The sequence below is a fragment of the Natator depressus genome, chromosome 8 (genome assembly GCF_965152275.1).
Source record: "Natator depressus isolate rNatDep1 chromosome 8, rNatDep2.hap1, whole genome shotgun sequence".
Classification (NCBI taxonomy): Eukaryota; Metazoa; Chordata; order Testudines; family Cheloniidae; genus Natator; species Natator depressus.
In genome coordinates this window covers 70,223,919-70,238,077 of record NC_134241.1, presented here as the reverse complement: position 1 = coordinate 70,238,077, position 14,159 = coordinate 70,223,919, and the positions used below count along the sequence as shown (strand labels likewise).

Genomic DNA, 14,159 nt, shown 5'->3' with positions numbered 1-14,159 from the left:
ATGTCATGCAAATAACACCACTCCTCGTAAGGAGAATTACCCTGTACTCTTTGGGGGATTCTACTCCTCCTTTGCAAACACCTATATGACAAATGGGTGCAACCGACCCTTCCCGGCCTTAATAGGCCATCACTGGGTGTGTGGGACCAGAGCTTATACCGCACTACCAGATAATTGGTCAGGAATCTGTTATCCCGCCTGACTCTTCCCACAATTCTGAGTGCTAGGAACCTTCCCTCGAGAACGCCTCCGCAATTTCAGGCGAAAAAGAAGGGACTTAACAGATGCCCAATGGTATGTAAATAACATAAGCCCCTTAACCTGGGAAGAGGCCATTGGCGGTTCCTTAATACCATTAGGGGGAGTAATACACCATGCAAAAAGGTTCCTAAGGTTACAAGCAGTAGTTGAAATAACGGCAAATGAAACCGGAGAAAGTTTAAGAGCCCTGGCCAAAGAAACAGGGGCAATCCGACAGATGGCCCTCCAAAACCATCAGGCATTGGACATAGTGCTGGCGGCAAAAGGAGGGACTTGTGCTCTCATCGGAAAAGACTGCTGTGTGTATATACCAGACAACACCAATGAGGTAATAGATCGTGCTAGCCACTTAGAACAAATCGCATATCTTCCCCACGAAGAGCCAAGTTCTTTATGGAAGTGGCTAAGTAACCTTTTCAATTTCTGTGGCATAGGAAACTGGTTGTTTCAGGGAGCCCTAACTCTCCTGTTTGGAATCCTAATAACTTTTGTATGTTTTCAGTTACTTTCCTGTTGTATCCAAAATTGTGTCAGGCATGCTACACAGATAGCTGCCCCAAACCAGAGTGCTAATTTGATGATTTTAAATATCACTGATGAACAAAGAGATAAAGAATGATTGATATGTGGAACCCAGTCATTGCTGGTCATTGCGTAGCTTGACCAAAAGGAGGGATTGTGAAAGTAGAATGAATTATATTGAAATTATAATTCATTAAAGAAATGCTACTTGAAGGGTTTGTTGAAATATAGTTGTCAGGAAGAGAAACATTAAGGAGTGTGAGACAATGGGTCCTCAAACTAATTAACTTAGAGCTCCTACTGAGCTAGGAGCTTGGTAAACATTAGTATGCAAATAAGATATGTATGTATATTTGTCAGTTTCTGCTTTCTTTTGTCTCTTATGTTAAATTGGCTTTGGCTTAGCTGTATAAATAAGTTATCTTGAGCCTCAGAGAGGGGCTCACATCTGGGTGCATTAGCAAAGCGCTTTGCTAATAAACAGCGTGGTCTAACAAATTATGTGAGTCCTGACTCTGACTTTGACACCAGTATGACATGGGCCTTCAGTAGAGATCTTACATGACATTCTTTTGGTGAACTAGAATGTAAATACCAGGCTGAGGGGATTCCTGTAACCTTTATGCACCCTTTATACCCTCTTATAGTTGGTGCTCACCTACTTACCCTCCCAGCATTTTTTTTAAAAAACAAAACAAAAACAAAAATGGAAGCACTGGCAATGCAGGCCGCTTCGGCTTGGTTCTCCATTATGGTCTCGGTTCTCCTTGTATTGTCCAATTATCCCAATGCAAAGTGGGTGTAAAATCATACCAAATCATCAAAAATAAGGCTTGCCTTCTGCCATCGTTTTCCCTAAATCTGTGATTCAGTAGAGAGATACAATTAGCATATTCCATTCCACACATTCCCTATAACAAGTCTCTTAATTTCTGGGTGAGTTTCACTCAGGCCAGAGGCACATTAGATGTGAATAATTCACAGGATGTAAAGATTAATGTTCTGAAATAATCAAATGTACTTAAATATAAACAAAATTCATTAGGGTTATGTGTAGTTTTTATATGCCCTAGAATGATGAGAATGTAATTCTTTGCCTGAAGGTAGACATAAACTGTAACTGGGGAATAGTAAATGTACCAGGAAAATAGGAGAACAAGGTCACTGTGCTATGAAGGAAAAAAAATCCTTGTAACAGGAAAATATCTTTAAGTGCCAAACCTGGCAAGACATATCAGAGGCACTGGGGGATAGGGAAGCACATGGGCTTTTAATGAAGAAAAACAGGAAAAAGATGAGGATATGTTTCCCCAAGATACAAAACCCACGTATTCATAAAGGGGGAAATCCACAGCACAGTCTTAATGCATGAGTGATCAGGCTGTATGGACCTGACCCAAAGACTCCACTGATGTCAGATACAGTGCAGAGTGGCTGGGGAGCTGAAACACCCTCTACCAACCCAGGGCGAGTGAGCCCACACCTATTGCACGGGGTGTGTCGGGACAACAGGATCTGAGGAAACCTGACTCCTTCCTGGTTTGCCCTGGACTCCCCCATTTTGGCCTTCTGCACCAGCCTGGGTGGCATAAAGACTTTTTCTGCAAAGTGCAGGGGTTATACAACCATCTCTGTGTGGCAGCTGTCTTTCTGCATAGTCCCTTTGCATCATTTAAATGGTGCTGGCCCTCTGTACCACAGGTGAATTTCACCCCGAAAGGTCTTTCATTTCTTACTTCACACCAGTGCTTCAGGCAGAAGTAAGAGATTCCCTTTATACAGGGAGACAGAGATCTAAATTAAACAAAATTACACAGAGTGAAAAGCTGCAGATGAACAGGAGAGTACAAGGGACACCTCTAGAGACAGAGAGCTGAACTCTAAGCAGCTGTGAAGCCACATGTCATATCTGACAGACCAGATTATACAAAGGCAAATCCATTCCCACTTTCATCCTCCTAAGAATTCAATTCACAGAGCTTTAGGCTTTAGGTTTGCTTTAGTATTGGGCCAAACAAAATGTACTAAAGCTTTTCCCTAATTTTCTGCAATCTGCATAATCAGAGGGATCTCCTAGCATGATATAAATAAACTGGTGTTCAACCTCCATTGTCAATAACTTTTCCCTAAAACAGGGAGATTATTCTATATGCCTTTAACGTAGGCCCAGATCCTCAGCTGGTGTAAACCTGTATAACATCATTGATTTACACTAGCTGAGGCCTATTGTGTAATGTCCAACTCAAACAAAATGAAGTTAAGATGATTATAGAAAAAATAGAGTTTCACAAGTTAAAATTATTTGTTGTTATTGTGGATTTTTTTTATTTGTTATTGTTTTGCATATCACTATTAGGGTTGCCAACTTTCTAACTACAGAAAACTGAACACTTGCCCCTCCCCCTGCTTGAGGCTCCACCCATTCTTCAAGGCCCCGCCCCAACTTATTCCATCCCCCCTCCCTCCATCGCTCTCCCCCACCTTGGTCATTCACTCATTTTCACTGGGCTGGGGCTGGGGTTGGGGGTTTGGGCTGGGGGTGTGGGCTGGGGCAGAGGGTTGGGGTGTGGGAGGAGGTGAGGGTGGGGTGTGGGCTCTGGAGTGGGGCTGGGAATGAGGTGTTTGGGGTGCAGGAGGGAGCTGTGGGAGGGGACATGGGGTGCAGGCTCTGGGAGGGAGTTTGGGTGCAGGAGGGGGTTCTGAGCTGGGGTAGGGGGTTGCAGTGCGGGCTCCGGGTGGCTCTGGCTGGTGCAGTTCGCAGGGGCACTGGGAGGCTCTGATGTCAGGTGGCCCCTTAAATAGCAGCCACACCAGCGCTGCCCTGGCATTTCCCGGGCCGCAAAGACTGCTCTATCTGCCATGAATCCTGGACACATGGCTTATCCAGCACACAAAGGACAAAATTTTTCCTGTTCTCCGGAATGGGGGGGGGTGAGAATTCCCCACAACTACTGTGGTCCCTGGCTCGCTGCGCCCCCAGTGTAACCCAAATCACAGCAGCTCCAAGGAGAGAGCTGCTGCAGGGCTCCTCCTCATCCCCCTGCCATTTGCAGTGACTGCCAGCCCCTCTCCTTCACCTCCCCCACCAGCCCGGCCACCAGCTGGAGCCTCCTTGCCCAGCTGCTGCCCAGCTCTGCTCGGACCCATTCCTGGGGAGAGGAGCCCAACTTTAATGCCATGCTTCTGCGTAGCCCATTCATCCCCAGGAGGAGACTGACAAGCCCACAGCCTGTTACCTGCTGGCACCATGGCCCCAAGACGAGCCTGGCACAGCAGCCCCTGGGGAGCAGGCTACAGGACAGGTGGCAGCGGCTTGCCCTGGCCCTCCCCCCTGCCACCAGCTGCATGCAGCTCGTGGAGAGCCAGGCTGGCTCCTCTTTCTGCTCCCGCTGGGCCAGGCAGGGAGCGGGATGCAGGCACTTCCTAAAGGCCACAACGCCCGCTTCGGGAGCCCCCGGCAACTGCTGCCTGGGGTTAACCCTGCCGGTGCCAGCCTTCAGCCAAATGTCTTTCCCAGTCCCGTCCCGTTCCGTCCCCCCCCCCCGCCCCGGGGATCCAACCCCTGCCCGCAGGGGCTCTCACCCCCCATAAGCTCCACAAAGAGAGCTGCTGCAGGCCCCCTCCTTATCCTCCCCCCCCAACCGAACTTTTAACAGCCTGGTCAGCAGTGCTGACCGGAGCTGCCAGGGTCCCTTTTTGACCAGATGTTCCGTTCGAAAACCAGACACCTGGCAACCCTAATCACTAAGTACAATGGAACAAGCAGATCAGGAAAAATACATGTTCAGTAATTGTAAAATCTAATGGACAGCAACTTCTTCCAATATCTTATGTTGTTCATATAATGCCATCTCTATCACATATCCTTCTCTATCTTTTAAGGGCTTGTCTTCACCTCAGTGTTAGCTGGAGGTACAACTCCAACGTAGCCCTTAACCTGACTCCACACACAAAAATCCAGTTGAGTGCTGCTTTAAACTCAAGCTAGCTGGCCTGTCAAGACATGTCTACTGGCCTGGATAGATAGACTAGCACTAGCTCTCTTTGAGCTAGTGCGCTAAAATAGCACTGCTAGATGTTGCAGCATGGGTGGTGGCTCAGGTTAGCTGCCTGAGTCCAAGTCCAGCCAACCCCATGTCCAAGCTTGATTGGCTAGTCTGAGCTGCTGCCCATGCCACAATGTCCACACTGGTATTTTTAGCATGCTACCTCAAGCAGAATTTAGCATGCTACCTCAAGCAGCTGCAGGGTAAACACAACCTCAGGGGGATATGGGTTAAAACTGTGCTAAACAGTGTTGCTAACAGTCAAGCTACTAATGTAGTGGGGACTCAGCTGCTAATCCAAACACTGTGTAGCTCAAGTGTTGTTTTACAGTGTGAGCACTCTCACGAGAGGCATTAACTCAAGGGTAAATAATTCAAGCTAACACTGCAGTGAAGACAACTTTAGCATGCGATTATTCCCATTGACTTCAATGGGACTGCTCACATGCTTGCAGTTACGCAGGAGCTTAAGTGTTTTCCTGGACTGGGGTCAGAGGTTACTGCTTGCAGTTCCTTATTGATTTCCCCCCCCCCCCCATTTCTTTTATTTGTCAAGGTTTATTTTTATTTTCATGATTTTGAAACTGGTTGTTTCATGAAGCCAATTCCTCAATGTTCAATGTTCAGCTGTGCCAGAATAAGGCAAGTAAATGGTGTTCTTCCAAATGATGGGTAGTTGGCTGGGGACCAGTTCTGAAATCTTTACACTCTGAGAGTTCTCAGTGAGGAAAGGCATCAGCTTCCTGCTCCATCATACCTATCCCAACGCTCTTGATGCAATACCATTTAAAACCAAAGACCACAGTGTTGGATTACTCCTGGAAACACCATCTGAAAAGAAAATGCTGCAAGATATCAGTTTTTCTTTGATTTTGTGTTATTTTATCCATTTCTCAGTTTAATAAATTGCTCGTCAGTATAAATCTGTTGTCTTCAGTTTCCTTTGATAAAAGGCAGTTTGTATACACTCTATAAATGCTTTATGAGTCAAAATCTCGTCACATTTTGACATACAGTAAAATAAGGATATAAACGTGCTAAAGGACACTTCATCCTGATATTGCTGTAGCTTGCAGGGCTTTTATCCAAGTAACCAATTGTAGTGGGGTGGCCACCCCACTCCTATACTAGAGGGGGCTCCAGCAGGCCAGAGGGGCTGTGCTGGTGGGTGGCCAATCAGAGAAGGCCTGCTAGAGAGCCAGTCAGAGGCTGAGTAAGAGAGAGCCAATCAGGGCCAGGCTCAGCCCTATATAAAGGCGGCCCAGGAAGGGAGCAGGCAGTCTCTCCCAGGCCTTCAGAGGGTGAAGGTTTGTCTCCTGTGTGAGGGGACTAGCACCAGGGACAGTACAGTGTGGGGCAGGCGAGGGGAACAGAAGGAACTCCAGCCTGGTATCTGCCAGGCTGCAGGCCCCCAGGGAAGGGCTGGGCTGGGCTGGTGCAAAGGGGATGAAGGGGAAGCGACCTAGGGAGAGAATTGGAGAAGGAGGGCAGGAAGGCTGCTGCCAAAGGGTCCCTGGGTCAGTACCCAAAGTAGAGGGTGGGCCTGTGTCCCCACCCCCCTCCCTTGTACATACACCCAGCCGTTGGATGTAGCAATAGTGGACTGCACCAGACCCCTGGCAAAAAGGGTTAGACTTTAGGGTGTGGTTGGCTGCTGTGGCTGGATGAAGTGAAAGACTGCTGATAACTGCCCCCCTCTGTAAGGGGGTGAATGAGGACTAGGGGCACTGCTGGAGGGCAATGTCTTGAAGAGGATGCTGCAAGTAGGGAGCCACATGGGTCCAGGTGCCAAGAGAGGGTGAGAGGTGGAGGGCGTGCCACACTGGACTGAGCTAATTCCCTGACGAGTCAGCAGAAGGCGCTGCGGTGGTGAGTCCCAACCCCATCACACCAATATTTTGGTAGATTCTAAAACAATTCATCTTAATATATCATGTATTTAATTATTATGGAAAACTCCCTATTTTCAAAGGGGAATTTTGTTTACAAATCAGCAGCAGAATTTGTACAACATAATTTTAGCTAACTTCTGATTAGAAGTAATCTCTTATTCACATCAAGCACATCTTAATCCATGAAGCACTGTCTACTCAGGTTGGGAGGTATGAGTAAGAATGCTAGAATTTGACTGTTAATCTTTGGAAAACATACTCTTCCTTTACAATGGTGACTTTGGAAAGTATTTCATTGTAATGTTTTAGCATGTATGTAGCTGAAAGTGTTCTCCCTATCTGGTTTATCTGAAGTGATTCAACAGTGCTATTCTTTTGTGTGTCTGCGCACAAGCACTACAGAAACTCAATGACTGTACTACCAAACACAATTCAGAGCCTTCCAAAACTATACCATGTCATGAAAGACTTAAAACTCTAATGGATATACCAACAGCCGGCCAAAACAGGTTTCTTCACTTAAACTTTTCTACTGAAGTTATCGCTAGCTATTTGCCTCTCTTCCCATCCAGTGAAAGTTACGTAGTGCACACATGGTTGGTAGCCAAAAAATTGTTTCAGCAAAATGCAGGCGGCCTGCAATGTCTCCTGGCTTTGCTGCCTGACACAATCATTGCAATAGGTTTCAGAGTGCTAGCCATGTTAGTCTGTACAGTGGAGTCGCATCTTACGTGGGGGTTAGGTTCTAAAATCAGTGCATAAGGCGAAAATCTCCTATACTCAAAAAGAGAGACGGAAGAATGAAAGAATATAAAAGGGAGAAAGATGACTTCAATGTCGTTATGCGCAAACCAGAACGCCTCAGAATGGCCAGAAGCATTGTCTACGATCAGCAACACTTTAAAGTCAAGTCCTTTCTCTTCGAGGTACTGCTTGACCTCCAGAATGAAACACTTGTGGAACCAATCCAGAAATAATGCTGCTGTCACCCAAGCCTTTTTATTTGATTGCCAGAACACAGGCAGAGGATTTTTGTTCTTGCCTTTTAGGGCACAGGGATTTGCAGCCCTGTAGAGCAAGCCCAGCTTTATTAAATGCCCAGCCGCATTGCCACAAAACAACACAATCACATGGTCTTTAGCTGCTTTGAAGCCAGGGCTTGTCTTTCTGATTTCAAAGTGTAAGTGCGGTTGGGCATTTTTTTTTTTCAGAACAGCCCAGTCTTGTCAGCATTAAAAACTTGTTCTGGAAGATAGCCCTTTTCTTCTATGATTTTCTTTAACTGTTCTGGGTAGGCTTTTGTTGCCTCTTCATTGGCAGATGCAGCTTCACCAGTAGTCTGCACATTTTTGAGGTTGACGCGGTTCCTAAAACTGTTAAGCCAACCTTGGCTGTCTTTGAATTCCTTCTCATCAGAAGGCTGTCCCTCTTTGAACAGCGCGTAGAGGCTAAGAGCCTTTTCTCGCAATGTGTTGCCATCGATAGGCACACGTTTATGGTTCATGTTGTCCAGCCATAAGTTTAATGCCTTTTCAGTCTTCACTAAAGTCTTATCACGCACCTGGCTCGTCACCTTAGCAGTTATTGGAGCACTTGATGCCATGGCTTGACTAATTTCTCTCTCTCGAATCTTGATGGCACGGATGCTACATTTGTTGCAGCCATATTTACGCACCATGTTGGACACCGACATACCGTCTCTCAATAAGTCCAACACAGCCAGCTTTTCCTCTAGCGTTAGAACAGATCGCTGTTTCTTCAGTTGAGCACCAGATGAAGAAGTTGGCTTGCATTTAGGGGCCATGTTGTACGAAAAATACATATCTTTAAACACTAGAATCACACTCAGCGTGGCAAGATGCTCACCGGATCGGCAGGCAGCAATTGATCAAGCAGGAGTCGATTTATCGTGTCTAGTCTAGACGCGATAAATCGACCCCCCCCCCCCCCCGAGTGCTCTCCTGTTGACACCTGTACAGTACTCCACCACTGCAAGTTGTTGTTTGTGTGTTTTGCCAAGCACGTATAGTTGAATTCACATAAGTTAAATGTGCGTATGATGCGATTCCTCTATCGACAAAAAGAACAAGTACTTGTGGCACCTTAGACTAACAAATTTATTTGGGCAAAAGCAAACCCTGCCTGCATATAGACTGTTTGTTGTTTTAAAAATCCTTCTCTTATGATTTGCCTTCATCCTACTATTAATATTAAACAATATTTTGATTTGAGAAAGCAGCCTGGTCACCTTTATTATCCACTGGTCAGAAGCTCCTGAAAGGTAGATTTTTTTTTTTTTTTTTTCCAGTGCCATACCCAGCCCATACCCGGTGAGGTCTGCTGAGTAAGTGACTCCTCCAGAAAGGAAGGCTTAGAAATACAGGATCCTAAATTACAAGATTTGTCCTGATCTTTTATATAATGTAAGACTGATCAAAGCCAAGATGGTATTGTGAGTTAGAATAAAGGTCTAGTCAGCTAAAGGAGTAAGGGACCCTGTCTAAGAGTAGGAGAATCACAGAATTCCACTTGAAAGAGGTGAATGTATAGGGCCTAGCACCTGAGGGAATGCACTCAGACCAAAAAGGGTTCAAAGGTTCACTAGCCTGGTAACCTTGACACTCCATTACTTGATGTATCTAAAATTAAACAGGACAAAAAATAAATTGGAAGGAACAATCTTGCCCAGGCAAGTGGATGGAGCAGATTACTTTATAGGTCTTTTCCATCTCTAATTTCTATGGTTACAGTTAGGCTGAATAGAGTCACATGGTAAATGCTGATTTTTGTTCTGATTTCCACAGGCAACTGATGTGCTGCTGAAGGGGATAGTAAATTGGTCCACTCCAATCTCTCTCAGCTGCTCCTCATAGGCAGTGATATCACAGATGCTAGAAAAGGGATACACTTATACAATCACGATGCCTAACAGGAGCTAACAAACAAGGTTTTGGGTTTTTTTAACTGATTTTTGTTTAAGTTGACACTCTCCTTGTGGGGGAAAGGCTGAAAATGAAGATTTCCCTTTGTCTTTCCATCCCCCTTCCTTTCAAGAAAAACTCTTTAAGAAACTAGCTCATCTTCTCTGTGTCTCTCTCTCACACACACAACCCATAATTTGTTTTTTCAAACTGCAATCGGCCCTTCACATATAAAGAGACGCAAATATTTACTCTCTTAGCTACTAGAATCACTTATGCTGTGAATATTGAAGAATGCATTTGACTGATCAGCAACAGAACTCTAGACATCAAGAATGAATCTCTCTTTAGACTTCCCACTATTCTGAGCTGGGTTTTTTCCCTCTTTTTCCTAAAGTTTCCATCACATCTTAAATTTTGCTGGTACAGCCATTAAATCGCTCTTTTCTCTGATGTTGATGCCAGCACTGATCTGTGGAGGGAGAGAGCTTATGCCATCCGTCAGATGGCAGTATCACATCCACAGCCCACAGAGCACTTTAAAATAGCTAAGGGAATGGAGATGAAGTCTGTTCCCTAACACAGATCTTCCATATCATAACAGCATGTGTTGCAAAGCTGATATCAGATAAAACTTTAAAGTATCAAAGATCAGAAGTTCACATATATTTTTTTCACATTAGACGAGGAAAAGGAGAAGTTTATAGGTTAAAATTTTTCACTGATATGAAATGGTTGGATTCTTTGCACCGGAGCAAATGTGTGACATATCCCCAAATCTCTACTTGTGCTACAAAATGTTGCAAAGCAAAAATGGGAAAGATTGTCTTTTCACTATGCCTGGAAGAACTCAGTAATACTAAGTTCAGGATTTGCCAGAACAACAGAATTGAATGTCCACCAGTAAGAATGTTCCGCATCCAATCCCCTATAAACGGTATATACAGTGATGGTTAGCAGAAGTGACTCAGCTCATATAGGTAGTCAAGATTGTACAGAGGGAGAGAAGTGATCTCTTAGGATAGCCAGAGCCCAAAACTGTGTAAGATTTTATAAATGAAAGTCCATACCTTGAACTCCACCGAGAAGCAAACTGCGAAGCCAGTGAAGTCTACATAGTATGTTAACAGGTGGGATACACTACGCATGACTTGCACCATCAAGTATGGTGAACAACTTTGTTCTGCACCACCTGGAGCTTCTGGACAACCTTCCATTGTGATCACAATACTTCGCATGTACTTCACATGAAGTTACACTTGAAGTCACAAAGGCATGACTAAGGTCCACATTAGAGGTGAAAGTTGCAACCTCTTTGCCAAATGCAGACAGAATAAAGCAATAGAGATAAAGAGTGTAACCTGAGAAACCACTAACTGTAAATCTCATTGACAAACTCCAGATACTCCTCCCCTTCAATACTCAGGGTAGCTGGTCTTCCTGCACTTTCTCTAGATACTTGTATCTTTCCACCAGACTCACCTCTTGTCAGGACTGAGCCTTAGCCAACTAAATCGTATCAGAGCCCTAGTCTCAGGCATGCAGTGAGAAAGACAAGTGCCTGCATCATCTGGGTCAAAAGAAATTGGAAAGTAGAGCTGCATGTTACCAGCACATTGGTGACAGTGCAGTGGTTTGGGCTGCAGTGTCACCAATCTCCCTTCCCAGTGGCATCCCATACACCCTTAACAAAAGGGGTCACAGAACAAAACCTGTCTCCCCATCCTGTGCTAGAATTTTGACGATTGTGCATTTTTAATGATGTGAAGTGGTGGTTTCCTTCCTTGGATTTAAATAAAATGATTTTTTTAAAAGACTATAAAACAGAGTGAATCAGTATTGAAAGACAATCTTATTACCATGAAAGAGAACTCCACTATCAACTAACAACTCCAGCCCTTTCTTTCTCATATCTTTCATTACCTAGAGATTAGTATTGGGAGGATCTGAAAGCCTGTCAAACACCAAATCAACATCTCTCACAAGAGTTAATGTTACAAAATAAAAAGTGCCATCATCAAGAAGGGGATTCACTGGATTATGTTTGTAGTACACAGGATTAGGCTCTGCCCAATAAGATGCATTATTGAGACTAACAAGGACATTTTTATGTTAAGAAAATGAGGGTGAATACTCTTGATTTGCAAGCAGGCAAATTAATATGGGATTAACCTGTAAAAGAATTTCATAGGAGAACTTCATTTGTGAATTCAAGGCAAATCGTAATCCTATAGTTTGTACTTAATCTATTCCACTGGAGCTGAGGAATGAAATCCTGGTATTACAGCAAAATCACATCAGACGCAGAAAGACATGACACAGACCTTCTACAATGATAACAGGCAGCACTTGCCACTTAGGAGGTATTTTAAAAAAGAACATCCAAAAAAAAGTCAGTAAGGTAACAGACTAAGCCTAGGGCTTGTCTACATGGGGAAATTGACTGGAATAGCTATTCCAGAATAAGAGTGCCCACATGGGGAGCTATTCCACAATAGCTCTTCGGGTCAATTTCTCCATATAGACAAAACCTTGGTTTTAACAAGAAGCTCAATACACCTAAACAAATAATTCACAACTAATAATTCATTCTGGGCATTGAGCTTGTTTTTCTGATTGTAGAAGAATTGAGACCAGATCCGAATATCCTCAGATGTATTCATTATTCGTGATTGATAGTGAATATTCAAAATTTGAGCTGTGTTGCTTAACTGTGACTGGAGAGAAAAGTCATGCTTTGTTTGTTACATGATTTGATGAGCCTTGAGCACTTTCATCATGAATGAATTTAAAAACTTGGTTTCTGTATATACTTCCATATGAGATTTGGAATTTGCTACATGTGGATATTTTGCCAGAAAGACTCAATTGTTCTAACATTCACAAAAAGAGGAATGAAAGTAATAATTCAAATGAATATCCATACCAACAGTTTAGTATTGTTAGCCCAGCTCTATAGTTGTACCATCAGTCAATAATACATGCATCAGCTACACCTGAGTGTTTATTAATAATTATGATGAATATAAAGTTTTAAAAGAGTTCTCAAGTTGTCTTGGACTGTTGATCTGCAGAACACTTCATCGTGATTTGAGGAGTTGGGTGATAACATGATAGTGGTTCCTCTGCCTAGCTTTCAGCTGCTATGTCTGTAATCTGTGGCTAAAATAAATTAAGTACTTTCCCAATATGACCATGTAAGCAATTGTTGTAGTTGCCACAGGGATGTGACAATTACACATAGGAGCTGAGATGATTCATACAATTGTGAATCAGAGAAAAGGTGATCGTCAATGAAAGTGGGAGTGGTCTCTGTGCAATTTCGAATGGGAGATGGTGTTCACAAGGCAATCTTTCTATCAGTGTGTTTTTTATACTACGAAAAAGTTTCAGAATCCCTGCCATATCCTCGGATTCTATCCCCTTATGATATGGTAATATGCTGTACTTTCTGCAGGCCAGATATACTACATACTCAATTGAACTCATATAATCCATTGTAATTATATAATCTTGTCATATTAAAAAGAGTATATTTGTTGAGAATCCCTAGCTTCTATGTAATAATGCGTGTAAATAAACACAATTAAACACCAAAGACAGTATAAGCATGTCAAATGACTCTTCAAATTAGATAGCAGAATTGCTCCAAGTTCCCTTTGTTCTGTTGCTGTATAGGGTTTCTTTTCCTTCCTTGAGAAAATTCCCTGTCAAATATTTCCAAAACAATTTTAAAAAAGAGAAATAAGATCTTTCCTCACACCAAATCTAAGGCTGAGCCAGGGAGAGAAAGTACCTCAGCAGACTCTCAGTCCTGTGTCTTAACCATAAGAACCTTATTTGATTACCAAAGACTACAGATTTGTTTGATCTCCTGGGCACCTGTACTAACCCTCCATAGACTACACAAGCGCAAATGAAAGCAAAATATGAATTCTGTGTTGCGTTTTCATTTTCTAGCAGCCTAGGGATAAATTCTGCATTCCTTACTCAGGCAATGCTACCTGCAATACCTTACTAAGGACTGAGTATGTAGTGCTGGACTTGCTGGTCAATAACAGCACGCGCACATAATTAAACAGCCACCTTACAAAGTGAAATCTAAATAAGCAGGAAATATTACCACACCATGCATATTTGAGCATCATCTGAAACATTATTGTACGGTGGATCCACTCACCAAAGATTCATTTTCTAAACATGTCATCTCAGCCTGTGATTCAGACGTAGAACACTTCCATCTGTTGCCAGATGGGCAAGATCGATGTTTGCTGGAGCGTCTTCTGCTAAAAGAGAATTATTCTGCTCCATGATGTAGGTATCAGATAAGCAACTCCATTCTATTGCTGCTAAGCTAGTAAGCTATACCAGCACCCATCCCACAAGATCAATCATACACTGTACATTTGCCTGCTTATCATTTAAGCAGCCCTGCAAATACCATAGCATATTCTGCAGCCTCCCATATTTTGCTAGTTAAATAACATGTGCTACCTATCTAATATCTGTGCTGTTTA

The 14,159-nt window shown here is 43.5% G+C and overlaps 1 protein-coding gene across 1 annotated transcript in view; it reads right to left on the bottom strand.

Annotated features, from left to right (window-relative positions):
• The window catches only part of PLPPR5 (phospholipid phosphatase related 5), a 96,135-nt gene extending 82,271 nt beyond the window's left edge, over window positions 1-13,864 (bottom strand). The window contains exon 1 of the mRNA XM_074961276.1: window positions 13,823-13,864. Within this exon, the coding sequence (XP_074817377.1) occupies window positions 13,823-13,849 (27 nt within the window). The 5' untranslated portion in view covers window positions 13,850-13,864. The remainder of the gene's footprint in view (window positions 1-13,822) is intronic.
• Window positions 13,865-14,159: the final 295 nt, after the last annotated feature.